This window comes from Coenobita brevimanus, chromosome 87 (assembly GCF_032717465.1).
Source record: "Coenobita brevimanus isolate Jiangsu-jjx chromosome 87, ASM3271746v2, whole genome shotgun sequence".
In the NCBI taxonomy this organism is placed as follows: domain Eukaryota; kingdom Metazoa; phylum Arthropoda; class Malacostraca; order Decapoda; family Coenobitidae; genus Coenobita; species Coenobita brevimanus.
In genome coordinates this window covers 20,722,334-20,740,817 of record NC_137040.1, presented here as the reverse complement: position 1 = coordinate 20,740,817, position 18,484 = coordinate 20,722,334, and the positions used below count along the sequence as shown (strand labels likewise).

General features: G+C 42.1%; 1 protein-coding gene across 1 annotated transcript in view; it reads left to right on the top strand.

Annotated features, from left to right (window-relative positions):
- Positions 1-18,484, top strand: part of LOC145411011 (myotubularin-related protein 9) — a 408,122-nt gene that overhangs the window by 159,264 nt on the left and 230,374 nt on the right. The window contains exon 5 of the mRNA XM_080281074.1: positions 16,901-17,050. Coding sequence (XP_080137200.1) covers positions 16,901-17,050 — 150 coding nt within the window. The remainder of the gene's footprint in view (positions 1-16,900; positions 17,051-18,484) is intronic.

Genomic DNA, 18,484 nt, shown 5'->3' with positions numbered 1-18,484 from the left:
TACCCACTAGGCGTACTTTACACTCTGAATAAACTATGTATTAAGAATCTAACTTGCACTAAATGTAGCAGAAATTAAATAATATAGGACCACTGAAATGGCGGATTGTCATCACATGCCATCAGTGATATTTTAATTTCAGTTTATGGTAAATATAAACAATTCATGATACGTTATATATACGTGTTCTGTTTGTATTATTTATATTACGGCATATGACATTACTATGATTCACAATTTCACACAACAGTGTAAATATTTAACAAATAAAATTATGCTTTTTAAACAGCGCGGGAATGTGTTTACTGCTACAGTGGAGCCATCTGACGGAATACTAGGCTTTTCAGAAGCACCCCATTGTTGCGCGGTAAACTCACGCCACCCTCTGTCCCTTTCCCGTGGCCCCTCTGCCAGTGTTACCATATCTAGCATAATTTTATTCTTTTAGCATAATTTTGATCAAATTTTCGAGTCTGGAATATTTTTTAGCATATTAGAAGTTTTAGAATCATTCTAGCATAATTTAGAATGGAATGGAATATTTTTAGAATAATTTTATAAAAGCTACAAATCAGAGAGAGAGAGAGAGAGAGACGAATAAGGTAAGAAGATGTTTGAATAGTTGGTTACTTTCAGTTTGGGCTTGGTTGGGTTGGATTAGGTTAGGTTAGGTTAGGTTGGATTAGGTTAGGTTAGGTTAGGTTTTAGGTCAGGTTAGGTTAGGTTTTAGGTCAGGTTAGGTTAGGTTTTAGGTTAGGTTCGGTTTGGTTCGGTTAGGTTAGGATAAGTTTGAGCTTTGTACTTTACTCACGAAACCTAGGTTTTTCCGATGGATTTTGGTATGATTCATTCGATTTTCAGCTTCATTTCAGTCGGAAATGACCATTTTCTGTGTTTTCCCCCCTCCCTATAACCCCCGATTCCCCAAAGATCCCTCATTATTTCAGGGGGATGGGGGGGGGTCATATCTCAAAATCTGGTTATTTCCGACGGAAATGATGCTCAAAATCGAACGAATCACATCAAAATCCATCAGAAAAACGTAAGTTTCGTGGGAAAAAGCAGTATGGGTAGATACCGATATTTATCCTCTTACTGAATGTAGGTTCATTTTAATATTTTCATAGTAAACAATACATAATTAATATGTTGCACGAATATGTATAGAATTTTATCATTTAGCTTCAAGTTAGCATAATTCATTTTTTACTTGGAACAAATATGTTCAATCTAGCATAATTTTTTCATTGCCCTAGCATAATTTCGTTGTTTGGATATGGCAGCACTGCTCTCTGTCCCGCATTCTTCAGTCCACGCCTGACTGCCTTAAGTGGCTGTTGTGGTTGTAACCACACAATGATATGAGCCTCTTGCCTCCCACTTGCTTTCCACATGGCCCCAGGACGTAAGCCAGCCTCACCAAAGGCTAATAATACAATTAGTAAGAACTCCAAAGTGACAAAACGATCAAGTTATGACCTTAGCAGAGAAAATTGTGTTACTGGACAAGCTAAGAAACGACCGTGCGAGTGTTTGCTATCACCAGTTAATGCATCTTTTTATTTTGTACTGTTTTGTTAATAAATGTGTAGATAATTGTGTATTACAGTACGGTGTTTACGTTTTTCCTTCATAATGGAGTATGTGCTTTCAATCTTGTAAGAAGGTATTTCGGGATGAGTATGGAGGTTTCGGGACAATTCACAGTCACAACAAACACGAAACAATTCGCCTTCATTAATGAAGATAGCTATGGGTGACGCTAGAATATAATTCAAAGGCGACTACAGCGAGGAAGAAACAAGTTAATTATTGACTAAAGGTGCAACTAATAAATAATATCCAGAACCTACGCTACTGAACATAGACTGCTGGATCCCCCTGAAATATAGTTATTAAAGTATTGATTAATTAATAATAAGTATATTGATGAAAGTATTGATTAGTATATTTATAGAATGGCAGGGAATCGTCCAGGGTGCGAATTGTTCTGAAGGGGAATCGTCCATGTTTTGACGGGGAATTGTCTGACGGCGAATTGTCTCGCAATCGGTATGGACATGGACTGTGTGATGGGCAGCATGGTGGACACAAGTGCAAGTTTTCAATTGTTAATAGAGTATTCGCGGAATTGACTTTTCGCGGGGGTTACAAGAACGTAACTACCGCGAAATATGCGGGATTACTGTATATATATATATATATATATATATGAGGTGCTACGCAAATGTTCCAGTAATTTGAAGAGGGAGCCAACCGTTTCCAGTTTTGCCTTTTGCCACTAGGAGGAGTCAGCAGCACCCCTTATGTGTCAGTGTGGCGCCAGCCATGTCTGTGAGCAGATGTGTTGTTGAGCTACGCTTATTATTGTAACATGGTGTTTGGGTGGTTTGGCGGTTTTGTAATGGCGGACCATTGTCACAGCAATGTCAAGTCGATGTTGACCGTTTTCTTCGATATCCAAGGGATTGTTCACAAGGAATTCGTCCCACCCAGTCAGTCTATCAGTGGAAAGTTTTATTGTGAAGTTTCGCAGCGTCTGAGGGAGAACATCCACCACAAATGTCCAGAACAGTGGAATAACAAGGATGGGTTCTGCATCATGGCAATGGCCCCGCCCACACATCAGTTGTTGTCCAGCAGTTCCTGGCTTCCACTAACATGGTAGTCATCCTCCACCCACCCTATTCGCCTGACCTTGCCCCCTGCGACTTTTTCCTGTTTCTTAAGCTGAAACTATGACTGAAAGGACCTTGATTTGACTCGATTGAGGAGACCTAGACAGAATTGCAGCAGACGCTCAAGACCATCACATCTGAAGCCTTCCAGGGGTGCATGGACTTGTGGATAAAATGCTGGGACCTCTGTAAACATGCCCAAGGGGACTGCTTTGAAGGCGACAGTGAGAATTATGAGGTAAAGTAATTTATTTTCCTACAATATTCAAATTACTGGAATTTTTGGATAGTACCTTGTGTACTGTATATATATATATATATATATATATGTACTGTATATATATACATTTACAGTATATATATATATATATATATATATATATATATATATATATATATACTGTATATATATACATTTACAGTATATATATATATATATATATATATATATATATATATATATATATATATATATATAGATATAGATATATCTATCTATCTATCTATCTATATACTGTATACTGTATATACCGGTATATATATATATATATATATATATATATAGATAGATAGATAGATATATACATACATATATATATATATATATATATATATATATATATATATATAAAATTCCTCTTCTTTCTTTCCCCTTTCTTCTGCCTACAGGTGTCTTTACACTCCCTCTTCTGTCTTTCTTTCCTTCTTTCTTTCCTTTTCCTTCTGCCTGTGGGTGACTCTACACTGATTGACAAGCCAAATGGTTTCCTGTACACCAGGAAACCAGTTACTATGCTGGGTGGTAACCATATAACCAAATTATGGCACCTGGTGGTTTAGTGGGTAATAAAGGCACTCCAGTCGGATTGAGCTTGTGTAGGTTTATATCCAGGGGGTGGTCGGGGTTTATTGCTCACATAATGCCACTCAGGGATGAGTGAGGCTGGTCACTCATCTTAAATGTCAGGACCAACTTGCCTAGCCCTGGGCCCATACACTCCTCATGGGGCAACATAGGATTGGATAATGGATATATATATATATTGCACGAAATTTATGAATTTAAACAGATTAATGTACACATACTGTATTGCAGTTTATCTAAAGTTACCCATTTTCTTTTTTTTTTTTCTTTTTTTTTTTAGAGAGAGAGAGAGAGAGAGAGAGAGACCATATGCGAGTGAGATGTAAGGGAAGGGGGAGACCAGAAATAAGGTGGACAGATGGGATGGAGAGGTATATGTATGAGGATAATGTGCGTTAGAGGGAGGGCATCCCATTGGCAGAGAATGGGATGGTATGGAGATGGTATGTTTATGGTCACTCCTCCTGCATTAAGATAGATAAATAGCTAGACTGAATAATGTAGGAACGCATAAAAAAACAGTATTTGTTCATTACAGGGTAGTGTAATGTTGTCTTGGACAGGCAAGGATGATGCAGTGTGATGTTCTGGTGTATTGGAATGTGCTGCTGTGTTGTGGTAGTGTGATGAGGTGTGGTAAGATGTATGTAGTGCCTGATGATGTAGAGCATGGTGTGATGTGTAATGCAGTTTGTTGTTCTTGTTTTTACTGTTGTTATTGTTGCTATGTTTGTTGTTGTTGTAGTAGTAGTAGTTGCTCCCTAGGCAGTATAGCCTAACAGCCCCAACTCTTGGAAGGCCATGACTGAGACTGGGCTTTCCCACAGAGCTCTCAAGGAGTGTATGTTGTGTTGTTGGCTGCCATGTAGTGTAGTGGATGGTTTGGGTTTTTATAGGCTGCAGCAAGAATTTGTGTGTCTCTCATGTCTAGACGATCCTTGACTTTGAGGACTTTGGTTTCATGGTGCAGGTGGTCTGTAGGTGTAGTAGCTGTGCAGCCTGTGACTGTTTTTAGGTCCTTGTTCTGTACAGTTTGTAGTGAGTTTTAATGAGGTTAGAAGCTGAAGCAGGACTTGCATAATTCATCACTGAATGTATATATTATTTGTATACTGTGGTGGTGGTTTCTTTTTTGTGTCTGAATGTTGTATGAGCAAGTGACCTTTAGGGCATTGAGTCTTGATGTTCATTGCATTTAATGCTTCTGATGTTTTGTTTAAATGGCATCAATGTATTTTATGTTACACCAAGGATTTTATGTGTGTATTTGTGTGTGTGTGTGTGTGTGTGGTAGGGGGGTGTAGTTTATGATGAGGTGTGGAATATGACTGTTCTGCAGTCTAGTTTGTGAGAAGGGTCATTGTAGATTTGACTGGGGCAATTTTCAGTCTGTTTGTGGTGAACCATTTGTATAGTGTATTGAGGCTATGTGTACATGTTAGTGTTACGTCATCTGCATAGGAAGCTAAGTGTATTTGTGGTGTGTGAGGTGTGGGTATGTCATGCATGTATAGGTTAAAGAGTGTAGGGGACAAAACAGATCCTTGAGGGATGCTGTTTGTGAAGTTTCAGATGTTCGATGACTTTTTTTTTTTTTTTTTTTTTTTTTTTTTTTTTTTATGTGACCGACTCTGGGCATAGGCTTCACAGCCTGATTTCAAGGCCCAGTAGTCCTCCTATGTACCACACACCTCTACATGTCACCACTTCGCGCTAACACCCATCGTCCATACTGAATACATGCTAGGGCTGTCTCATATAGGACTGATGTATTGGTATTAGCGGGGGTATTTTTACGACATGTCGGCGGGTCTTCTGGTAGATCAGTAAAGTCTGATTTTATGAAATTCAAATCCTTAAACTGTTCCCTGCCTCAGCGGGATTTGAACCCGGGTCCGTCAGGACTGCAGGCCAGCTCTCCACCGATTGAGCCACCTGACCAGCAAATATTACGTGTGCACATCTGCCTGTTAAATAGTTTGCCAGCCATCTTTTTGTGTTATCGTGCATGTTTGTGTTGAATATTTTGTTTGTGAGGCTGTGGTGGGGGATGGCATCAAAAGCTTTGCTAATATCCAGTGTGACTAGGAGTGTTCTGTGTGGTGGCCTAGCTGAATTGATGCCATCAAAAACTCTTTGTGTAAGGTCTGTAAGAAGGGTGTGTGTGGAGTGCAGCAGCCTAAAACCATGTTGTGATGGGGATAGGGCAATGTGAGGTGTTACTAATTGTAATACCAGTCGTTCAGTGATTTTGGAGGGGGTGTAGTGGAGTGTAATGGGGTGTTGTGAGGAAGGTAACATGGGGTCTTTGTTGGATTTGGGGATAGTGATGATAGTGCCATGCTTCCAGATTTTGGATATTACGTTGTGTGAGTAGCTGCAGGTTGATATGTTGGTGATTGCTTGTGTACCTTGTGATCCAAGGTGTTAAAGGTGTGTTTTGCTTTTGTTGTCTGGGCCTCAGGCAAATGAGTGTCTAAGGTTGCTAATGATGTGCTTCATCAGGTTGTAAGTAAAGGGTGCGAAGCCTGGGTCTGTGGGGATCTGTCTCTTGCATCAGATGACACATTGGTTGTTGCGATGGGGGTTTAGATGACTGATGTGTGAAAAGTAATAGATGAGAGTGTTTGCTTGTTTGTTTGAGGGTATGGTAGCTGTTGTTCTGATGGCAGTGTGTGATTGTGTAGTGTTGCTGATGGAGAGTGTGATGCTGTGTAGTGTTTTGTGGAGTTTGCTGATGTTTGTTTTGCAGTGTTTGGAGATAAGTATTCCAGTTTAGTGTTTGCTGCTTTGATATTTTATTGTTTATTTGAGTGTTGAGTTCTTGTATGTGTTGTACAGTGTCCTTTGTACCGGTTGTTGGGGAGTATTGTAGTGTGTCGTGATGACTGATGAGGCCATGAATTTCTGGTGTTAAGTTGGGATTGTGTCTCTTTCTGATGCCTCTTGGGATGTGTCTTTTGTCTGCATCCTGAATAATTGTATGGAAAGTCTGCACAATGGTGTTGATGTTTGTGATGGATGTACTGTTTAATGTATCAAAGTGTTGTTCTGTTTCAGTTGTGAAAGCCTCCCGGTTGGCTGTCTGATAATCAGTGTATGTGTGTTATGTGTGTCTGTGGTTAGCTTGGGTCATTCTGGTTCTTGTAGTGATGATGATTTGGAAGTGGTCAGAGCCGAGGGTTTTGACCACTCTCCAGGATGCTGTGGGGGCGAGGTTTGGGGAGCAAAAGGTGATGTCTGGTGATGATGGGAGGAAGAGGGCTTGGAGTGGGATATGGGTATGTTGATGGAGATTGTTGCAGGTGAAAAGATCATCTGTTTGGGATTGTAGTACCAGCCGCCTGTCTGTGTCAGGATTGTTGACATGCCAGGCCGATGCCTTGGCATTGAAATCACCACCCAGGATGATGTTGGGTATGTTAATGATGTGATGTATTTGAGGAGGATAATTGTGCAGTGCTGTGTGGGATGATTGAGGGAGAATGTATTTATGTATTGGCAATTGTTATGTGTGATTTATTGCTAGTGCGTATTTAAATTTATTGTATTTCTGTAGTGGTAGGTGGGCATGCCCATGATCCACTTACTCAGTGTAGGGATACCTTTTGGTCTCTACAGTGAGTGACAATCCAAATGGTTTCCTGCACTGATGGATCCATTCAGTACACTGGGTAATAAAAAATAATAAATGGGATTTTTGGCTGGGGTAAGTGTCTCCCAGATTCCCCTATCTAAAATCATTTAATCATGGCAGAGTGTTTTGGAGAGCCTTGGAAGGTCCAATACCTGCACAGGGGCCCAACCAAATAGGCAGATATGCATGACCATGTGGAATGAGAGAGGTGTGAATGAGGAGAGCAAGAGGGTGAAAGTGATGAATGTGTTCAAGAGTGCAAGATATGCCGTGATGGCAATGTATAAAATAAAGATGAAAGCATGTGAAGTGGAGGAGTGGGAGGGTGTGAAATGTGTAAGATCGGGAATGAATGGGCGAGGAAGATGCAAGGAAGGAGTGGCTTTGTTGATAAATGAGGTTTGGCAGAGTGGAGTGAGAGATTACAAAAGTGTCATCTCGATATGTATGTATGTCAAATTCAAGTTTGAGAAAGTGAAAGTGGGAGTGATTGTAACGTATGCACTGTGTGATGACGGAAATGAGAGAGAGAAAGACAGGTTTTGGGATGAGCTGGATGAAGCAGTGGGAGAAATGCACAGGAGCTATAAAGTGATCGTAATGGGTGATATGAAGGGATGAGTACATTGATCTTGAGAATGACATAATGGGTTGTAATGGAGTACCAGGAAAAAATGATAATGGGAAACTAGTAATGAATATGTGTCAAGAAAAAAGGTTGTGCATTTGTACCTCATATTTCAAACACAAAGATGCACATAAACGTACTTGGTATACAGGGAATGGGGTTTGTGGTGAAAGGAGCCTGATTTAGTACTTTCTCATAGAGAGGTAGATACTGGGAATGGTTGCAGATATGAGGGGCATGAGAGGATGATGTGAAGGTTGTCAAATCATATGATTGTGGTATGCAAGATCAAGCTGAGAGGAGTGAGGTGGACCAGGAGAGAGAGGAGCAATCAGGGAGAAAGACTGAGAGTCGAGAAGCTGAGGATCAAAGAAATGACAGATGAATACTGGACCAAGGCAGGGGAGGAGTTGGAATCAGTGAATTGGAATGAAGTGTATCTGGACAGCCTGTTGAATGCATATAGGGATTGCTTAGCTCAGAATGCTAAAGTGGTGTGTGGTGTGGCAAGAGTAACAACTAAGAAGAAAGGTACGGCATGGTGGGATGAAGAGGTTAAGAGAGCAGTGGAGGAAAAGAGGAAGTGACTAGATTGGTTACAGGATAGGGGTTCAGTTGAAAGAAGAACTGAATGTACTGAGAGCAATAAGCATGTAAGGAGACTAGTGAAGAGGAAAAAGGAGGTAAATGATGAGCTAGGAAGAAAAATGAATGCAAACTACTCTGAAAATAGGAAGTTATTCTGGAAAGAGGTGTGTAAATGTAGAAGTGACAGTGGAAAGAAATGTGAAATTGTGAAGGATGTATGCGGTAGATTATTAACCCATGGGGATGAATTAAGGACCAGATGGAAAGAATATTTTGAAAGCCTGATGAATGGGAATGGAGAGAGCAAAGCGGCTGTAAACATGATTGGTTTTGGGAGTGTGCAGAGAAGGAATGCAGTGCCAGGAAACATGACACTCACACAGATGGAGAATGCTGTGAAGCGGAAGGACAATGGTAAAGCAGCTGGGGTTGATGAGATGTACACTGAGATGCTTAAATGTAGTGGAGAGAGCAGAATGAATTACTTGTTGGAGATATGTAAGAAGGCATGGATGAGTGAAACTGTGCCAGCAGAGTGGAAAAAGGCTGTGATTGTACCCCTGTACAAAAATAAAGGTGAGCAAAGTGAGTGCAAGAATTATCGTGGCATAAGTTTATTGAGTGTGGTAGGGAAGTTATATGGAAGAATTATTATAGAGAAAGTAAGAGAGATATCAGAAGTCCTAGTGAGTGATGAACAGTGTGGCTTTAGGAGTGGCAGAAGATGTGTTGATCAAATATTTGCAGTGAGACAGATAGAGGAGAAAGTTGAGAAGGACCATAAGGTGTATATGGTATTTATGGATCTGGAAAAAGCATATGACAAAGTAGACAGAGAAGGATTGTGGAAGGTTTTGCACATGTACAATGTAATGGTAAGCTTCTAGCAACTGTCAAGAGTTTTTATGGTGGTAGTGAAGCATGTGTAAGGGTAGTTGGGCATCTAAGTGAATGGTTCACACACAAGGTGGGCGTGCAACAAGGTAGTGCGATGTCCCCATGGTTGTTCAGTACAGGGCATATATATGGATGGGGTGACAAGAGAAGTAAAAACACGAGTAATGAAGAGAGGGATGGCATTAATAATGAATGGTGATGGATGGAATATCTCAAATTTGTTGTATGCTAATGATGCATTGCTACTTGCAAATACCGGACAAGAGCTTTGTAGACTAGTGCAGAGTTTTGCTGATGTATGTGAGCATCGTGCCTTGAGGGTAAGTGTAGAAAAGAGTAAGGTGATGTTAATAGAGAGAGAAAGTGACTTCCAATGTGATGTTACAGTGAATGGAGAGAGAATGGAATTGATGAGGGAGTTCGAATACCTGGTACAGTGATAGAAAAGAGAGGAAAATGTGCAAAAGAAGTGGAAAGTAGAGTGACGCAGGGAAGGAAGGTAGCTGGTTCTATGAAGACCTTGATAAGAAACAGGCTTGAGTGTTGCAGCTGCAAGAGGCTAACATGAAGAAGTGTTAGTGCCAACTTTAACATATGCCATGAAAATGAAAAGTCAAGAGTGAGAGAAGTGAAGCTGGGACTGCTTAGGAATGTATCTAGAGTACAGAGAGTGAATGGGATACGAAATAATGTGATACGTGAAAGATGTGGAGTGAGGAAGTCTGTGGACACCAGATTCTAAGAGAGTGTACTGAGGTGGTATAGTCGTTTTTTTTTTTTTATGTGAGGAAGAAGGAACCAAAGGCAACGAGCCCGCAAAACTGTTCCTTCCAAGAAAAGAACAAAATACAAGATTGAGCCAAATTCAAGATCCGATCATTTCGAGATTCCTGAACACACTGCGTTTGAAAGACTGGAGATCATAGGAAGCAGGAAATACAGACAGAGGGAGACAGTTCCAGAGTTGACCTGTTGCATAAATGAAGGATTGGGAGTAACGGTTAACTCTTGCATTAGAGAGTTGGACAGAAAAGGGATGAGAGTTTGCTGCTAGACGGCTGCTACGCACCCGTCGTAGAGGTGGAGGAATGCATGCAGACAGTTCAGAGGAGCAGTGACCATTGAAGTAGAGATAGAAAAGAGATATAGATGCAACAGTGTGGCGAAGAGACAGAGGTTGAAGGGAGCCAGTAAGAGGAGGAGAGTTAATGAGGCAAAAAGCCTTTGACTCCACCCTATTGAGAAGAACTGTATGTGGGGAGCCTCCCCACACATGAGAGTTGTACTCCACACAGGGGCAGATAAAACCCCCGTGTAGAGCCAACGATTTTGTAGGGGTAAAGAAGGAACAGAGTCGGCTTAGCACACCCAATCTCTTGGAAGCAGATTTTACAAGAGATGTAATATGAACCTTCCAAGATAAATCCCGAGTAATTGAAGCCCCAAGCATGTTCAAGGATGATGCAGCATTAAGCTGAATATTATTAAAAATTAGTGGGTATACCTGTGGAAGATTTTGTCAGGTTGATAGGTGTAAAAACTGAGTCTTTGATGCTTTAAAAACATCAAGATTATTTTTACCCCAGTCAGAGATACGAGCCAAGTCAGACATTAGGTGTGCCATAGCCTCATCCCTTGTTTGTTGAAGTAACTGCTGAGATGGACGTTGCGGGAATCGAATGGAAAGGTGAAGGGTGAAGTCATCAGCGTATGAGTGGATAGGGTTAGATGTACAGCTGAGAAGGTCATTGATGAATAAAAGGAAGAGAGTTGGTGATAGGACAGAGCCCTGAGGAACACCACTGTTAATAGATCTAGGAGAAGAACGATGGCCGTCTACAACAGTGGCCATAGAACAACCAGAAAGGAAGCTAGTGATGAAGGCACAGATAGAAGGATAGAAACCGTAGGAGGGCAGTTTGGAAATTAAAGATTGATGCCAGACTCGATCGAAAGCCTTTGAGATGTTAAGTGTAATGGCAAAGCTTTCGCCAAAGTCCCGAAAGGAGGATGAGAAGGTCGCCTGTGGAGCATCCCTGACGGAACCCATACTGACGATCAGAAAGAAGGTTGTGATAGGAAAGATGCTTTAAAATTTTTCTCTTAAGAACTGACTCAAAAACTTTTGAGATACAGGATGTTAAATCAATTGGACGATAGTTAGAGGGTTGGGAATGGTCACCCTTCTTTGGGACTGGCTGAATGAGAGCAAACTTCCAGCAAGAAGGAATGGTACAAGTTGACAGACAAAGGCGAAAGAGTTTGCCTAGGCAGGGTGTAACCACAGAAGCACAATTCTTGAGAACAACAGGAGGGACTCCATCAGGCCCATATGCCTTATTCGTATTGAGGCCTGTGATGGCAGAAAATACATCAGCTGAAGAAATTTTAATGTCAGCCATGAGGAAGTCAGAGGGGGGAAGTGATGGAGGAACATCACCGGAATCATCTAAGGTGGAATTGGAGGAGAAAGTCTGAGTGAAGAGATCTGCTTTATCAGTAGATGAAATAGCTACAGAGCTATCAGAGTAGAAAAGAAAAGGGAAGGATGATGAGGTAAAATTGTTAGAAAGGTTTTTGGCAAGGTGCCAGAAGGAGCGGGAAGAATTCGAGTTAGAGAGTTGAGGGCATTTTGTACGGATGAAATTATTTTTAGCAGAGCGAAGAACAGACTTAGCACGATTCCGGGCAGAAACGTATAAAAGATGTGATTCAAGGGTGGGTTGGCTCCGGTACCTTTTATATGCCCTCTCCTTGTTGCTGGCAGCATTAGAACAAGCGTGATTAAACCAAGGCTTTCGTGCATTAGTCAAAGGATATGAGAAAGGAATGTATGCTTCCATGCCTGAGAGAATAACCTCCGTAATCCGCAAGGCACACCTAGAAGGCCCCTGGCCATATAAGCAATAATCATTCCAGGGAAAATCAAAGAAGTACTGCCTGAGGGCCTCCCAATGCACAGCTCCAAAGTGCCACAGACGATGTTTCTTTGGAGGGTCCACAGGTCGTACCGGAGTGATAGGACAAGTTAAGGTGATAAGGTTGTGATCGAAGGAACCTAATGGAGAGAAAGGATTAACAGTGTAAGCAGAAGGATTAGTTGTAAGGAAGAGGTCAAGTATGTTGGAGCTCTCTCCAAGGTGGTCAGGGATACAGGTAGGGTGCTGTACAAGCTACTCTAGGTCATTAAGGATAGAAAAGGTGAAGGCTTGTTCACCAGGTGGATCAGTGAAAGGAGAGGAGAGCCAAAGGTGGTGGTGAACATTGAAATCTCCTAGAATGGATATTTCAGAGAAAGGAGAAATGGATAGAATGTGTTCCATCGCAGAAGTAGGATAGTCAAAGAATTTTTGATAGTCAGTAGAATTAGGAGATAAGTTAACAGCGCAGATATATTTAGTCAGAGAATGACATGAAAGCCAAAGCCAGAGTGTAGAGAATTCAGAAGGATCGAGTTCAGGAACACGAGAGCAAGATAAGTTGTTGCGTATATATACACAACAGCCACCTTTGGCTTTGAAATGAGTACAGAGAAAGTAGGAGGATACAGAAAAGGGTCTGCTGTCAGTTGCCTCAGACAGCTAAGTGTCAGTTAGAAGAAGAAGGTGAAGGAGAGGTGGTGCTCAACAGAGTGAAAATTAGAGGAAAGGCCACGAATGTTGCAGAAATGAAGAAGAAGAGAGCCAGACAGTGGTTCCAGGCATCTTGAGTCGTCACCGGGAGAGGGGCAGAAGGTGGGGGCATTTATGCCCCCCCCCCCCAAACTCTGAGGCTATGTCATTCAACACTTTTTTTTTTTTTTTTTTTTAATTTATTTTTTTTTTTAAGGAAGTGTGGTGTGTACTGTGCATGTAGTTTGGTGTTGTTAGTTAGAGATACTTGTATTGGAGAGCTTAATGGCCTACTCTCTGTGTTACTGAGACACTGAAAAAGTTCAGCAAAGGGGGATGGTCAGGACCTAGTCCTAAGGACTGATGAAACGAGAGCTCCAGCTCTCCCTGTCATGAGCTTTCCATCCACCTTGGGTGTACTGTCCTGCTCGACTGGTGCTACAGTCTACTCCTCACAAAGAATGTGGAGAGAATGGATAATAACAGAGTGTTGACAAAGGTAATCTGAACAAATTTAAAAGAAGGGAGGAGGTGAGGTAGGCCAAGAAGGTGAAGAGATATGGTTGATGAGTGTGTGAGGAAGAGAGGTATGGAAGGTCATGAGGCTAGGGGACTGATAAGAGATTGAGCTGGCTTGATGAATGTTGTGAGAAGAGCTGCATGGTCAGGGATTTGGCACCCCTTTTTAATGTGACAGTGTTCATATTGACTCTATTGGATATGTTTGTGTGAAGCTACAAATTGTGGTGAAAGTTATTGGCATATCAGATAGAGCCAGGATTCCAGGGGCTTGAATGATGAGTGAATTGAAGCGTGATTGGGCAAACTTGGGCTGTCTGGACGTTGCTACTCCTCACCCTGCCCTCGGGTGGGAAAGGAAGTCTGGATGATGGTGATGATGATGATGATTTCTGTTGTGGTGTCATGTGGGGGGAGAAGTGATTTTGTGTGTGTACTTGTATCTGAAAAGTTGATGGATTAGTGTACCAGGGTGATGAGTCCACCGCCACTGCCGTCGGCCCGGTCTTGTGTGATGGTGGTGAAATTATGAAATGTAGATGTTTTTTGTGTTTTTTGTAGTATTGCTTCTTGTAAGATGGCAGTGTACAGTATATGTTTTTTTGTTTGATGAATTGTGTGAGTTTTTGTTTTTTGGTATTCATGGCATCTGTGTTTATTTGAAGAATGTTAATGTTCTGTGTATGATGTGTATTGGGTGCTGCAGCATGGGGGGAGATTAGGGTGTGGATGGAGGAGAAGGGGTAGGAGAAGGTTGTAATAGAGATAAGGTTTTGGGGTGAACTAGATTTGGGTCGAATGGGAGGCGTTGAGGGATTGGATGCTGTGTGAAAGATCGGCAGGTTAGGCTGAGGAGGTGTGGAGGAAGTAGGAGAAGGGCTGGTGGTGGAGTTAGAAGGTGGAGGAAGGAGCATAAGGAGCAGGTCCAGGTGTTTGTGTAATGTTCTATAGATGGAAGTGTTGTGCAGGTGAAATGGGTCCAGTTCTTGTAGGAATAGCACTTAACTGAACCCTTTGTCTGTCGACTTGAAGTGATGTGTTTTGAGCACATTGGATATGTGTATTATTTTATGGGTCCTGGATTGCTCTCAGTGTCACCGGGTAGAAGAGGTCTTTGAGAAATGACTGCCGGAGAGTCATTTCTTGGTGTGGAAAAAACAATGCTGTTGTGTGTGTCGTGTTAGGAGATGTGGTTCTTGCCCAGGCAACTGAAACCACTCCCAGGTTCTCGATCCCCGTGAGGGGCCGGGAGGGTGTTGCAGTGGTTTGGCCCCCATATTGTCCTCCTCTGCTTTGACAGCCTCTGGGGGTTGGACCTATGATGAAGATCCCACCACTGCAGGTGGCTGGTGTTGCTTGTTGTCAGTATTGTTGCTGCTGTTGTAGTAGTAGTAGTTCCCTAGGCAGTCTGGCCGAACAGCCCCGAGCCCCTTAGGAAGGCCATGGCCGAGACCGGGCTTTCCCACAGAGCTCTCAAAGAGTGTATGTTGTGTTGTTGGCGTAGGTGATTGTGTGCAATGCAGTCTTCCATAATGTGCTTAATAGTATGGGGTGCTGTGTTGCATCCTGGACAGGCATCAGTGACGGAGTCATCCAGCCTCTTCTGGTAGCTTAAGAGGGCTGGTTGGTGCCCACATCTCAGCCTGGCCAGGTGGACCCTGTCCTCACAAGGAAGATAGGATTCAGAAGGGTGGATGTCAGGAGGCCGTGCATGCAGCTGTATGTTGTCTTTAAGCGACTGAATGGAGCGGCGAGTGATCTGAGTGTGGATATGCTTCTGGAAGCTGGTCTGAGGTGGGCAAGGGGGGAGAGATGACAGTATTTGTGTATGGTATCGTGTGCTGGGTGTTGTTTTGATGTTCCTTGGTGTGGGTGGATGTGCTGCCATGTACTGTAGTGGATGTTGTGGGTTTGTGGAGGCTGCAGCAAGAAACTGGGTGCCTTCCATGTCTTGGCGATCCTTGACTTTGAGGACTTTGGTTTCTTGATGTAGGTGGTCTGTGGGTGTAGTAGCTGTGCAGCCTGTGATTATTTTTAGGGCCTTGTTCTGTATGGTCTGTAGAGTGTTGAAGTGCGTTTTGGTCAGGTTAGAAGCCCGGGCAGGGCTTGCGTAATTCATCACTGAACGTATGTATTGTTTGTATACTGTGGTGGTGGTTTCTTTGTTGTGTCCGAATGTTTTATGGGCAAGTGACCTCAAAGCATTGAGTCTTGGTGTTATTTTATTTTCAGTGTTTGTGATGTGTTGTTTAAATGACATTGATGTATTGTATGTTACACCAAGGATTTTGTGTGTGTGTGTGTGTTGTAGTGGAGTGTTGTTTATGGTGAGGTGTGGGATGTGACTGTGTTCTGCTGTCCAGTTTGTGAGAAGAGTCACTGTAGATTTGGCTGGGGCTATTTTGAGCCTGTTTGTGTTGAACCATTCGTGTAGTGTGTTGAGGTAAGGTTGAATGATGTGTGCAGCTGTGTTTGCATTTTGATGTGTACATGTAAGTGTTATATCATCTGCATAGGAAGCTATGCGTATCTGTGTGTGTGGGGTGTGGGTATGTCGTGCATGTATAGATTAAAGAGTGTAGGGGACAAAACAGATCCTTGGGGGATGCCGTTTGTGAAGTTTCTGATGTTAGAAGACTGACCGGCAAATGTTACGTGTGCACATCTGCCTGCTAAGTAGTTTGCCAGCCATCTTTTTGTGTTATTGTGCATGTTTGTGTTGAGTATTTTGTTTGTGAGGTTGTGGCGGGGGATGGCATCAAAAGCTTTGCTAATGTCTAGTGTGATTAGGAGTGTTCTTTGTGGTGGCCTAGCTGAATTCATGCCATCGAAAACTGTCTATGTAAGGTCTGTAAGAAGGGTGTTTGTGGAGTGTAGTGGCCTAAAGCCATGTTGTGACTGGGCTAAGAGAATATGAGGTGTGACTAGTTGTAGTATCAGTCGTTCAGTGACTTTAGAGGGGGTGCAGAGGAGTGTGATGGGGCGATGTGAGGAGGGTAACATGGGGTCTTTGTTGGGTTTAGGGATAGTGATGATATTGCTGGGTCGTTGTTGTTGCAGCTGCTGGTGCTTAACCCCAGCGTGTAACAGGTAAGTAACTACTTGTGTGGGACCATCCTACAGGAACTATTTCACCCTTGTGGCAGACAGCACATCATCAAGAGTAGGCCAGGGTCCATCCCCACTGTGAAGTGCAGGGAAATATGAGGAAGTTTAACTTCTGGTGAATTCCACATGTGCTTCAATGTGTCCAGGATGCACAGCACCATCATCACATGTAATCTCCTCATCATTGTCCAGTGTTGTATGATGTGGTGCAGTGTGTTGCATGATATGTGGTATATGTAATGTGATGTGATATGTGGATTGTCGTAGAGTGAAACTTGTTTTCAAGAGTACAGATTTTGCCCAGGCAACCCCCAGTTACCACCATTGGGCAACACTGCAAGGAGTATGAGTTGTGTAATTTATTTTCAGGCAGTACTGATGCGGTCTGGCCAGCCCTTGATCACCGCCAATGGGAAGCGTTGTAAGGAGGATGAGCGTCTCCTGAATAGTGTCTTGGCCAGGGAGAAGAGAGGTTATATCATAGACACTCGAACACAGAACCTTGCTCAGTCTGCAAAGGTATTACAGTTAGTTTGTTTTCGCCTGACAGAACCGAGCCTTTCATTAAGTTTGAAAGCTAAGGCCCATATTCTCTTGAAATTAGAAGGCTCTCTAGCCCAGCCTGCAAAAGTAGCAATTTGTTATTATTTGTTAAGTGTATTATATTTATTTTTTATTTTATATATTAGTATTATTCCTATACTTATATTAAACACATGCCCCAGACTCCTCAGATACTCACATGCTTCACAACACCTACCTTATACATCTCCCAGAAGTACTGCAGGTATTGTAATCCCTTGTTAGAGACCACCATTCTCTTGTTTGATGAAATACTACCTTTTTTATTGCACTGCAATGAGCGACAAACCAAATGCTCTCTTGTAGCCAAGCAAACCATTTACTGTATTGGATGCTAACCGTAAAATCAAATGGAAACCTAGTGGTTTAGTGGGCTAAGTCGCACCAACCAGGTGTGTTCTTAAAGGTTTTTGTCTGTGCCATAGTTGGGCTTTGTTACTCCCTTTAATGCCACTCTGGGGCTTGCAGCAAGTCACACTTGCCTTAAATGTCTAAACTAAGTTGCCTGCCCTTAGGCCCTTACTTTCCTGATAAGACAAGAAGGGATTATATGGTAGATAGATGGGCAGTTTCTGCCTTTTATATTTGTGAACGTGCTGGCAGTGTTCATTGTAGAGTTAGTCATTAGTTTTTGTCAGTATTTATGTACAGGGTATTTATTTTTTTTTAGATATATTTTTCCATTATGCTGTATCTTCTTCTGAGTGTAGACTGTTTAACTTTGAGCAAGTGATTTTGAACATTTAACTTTAACAGTAGATTGATTGTTTATGAATAATACTGTATATTGTTCATTGTCAGAGTACAGGTTTATTTATTTTGATCAGTATTTTGTTTTTTGACAATGCACATATGGAATTTTCATTGACATTACTTCCTCTCTTTCACTTGGAAAACTGAGTCACATTTATGTAGGTTGTTACTGGTTTACTTTGACCAAAGCACATTGAGTGTCAAAGCTTATAAACCAATCTAGATTAGAATTACACTTGGCCATGATTCACACCCTTCCACACCTGCTCATACTCCCTTACTCTAACTCCAGCAACTGTAACTATTATTGTTTTTTTTTTTTAAGACCAACATACTTGCATGCATTACATTTTGTCACCTCATGGCAGTTCTCCACACTGGTCTCCTAACAGTTCTCTCGTCAGTCCCTTATTCCTGAGGTCATACTATATTATCTCGTCCTATTTTTTTTTTTTTTTTCTGTCTTGCTCTTGCAACCATACCCTCAATGTTACACCTCTCACCTTCCACACCCTGTTGTTATCTTCCATCCTCTCCACATACCAGACCATCTCATTCTACCTCTTCTCATCACAGTGCTAATACTGCACTGTACATTCAAGTCCTAGCCTTCCTCAC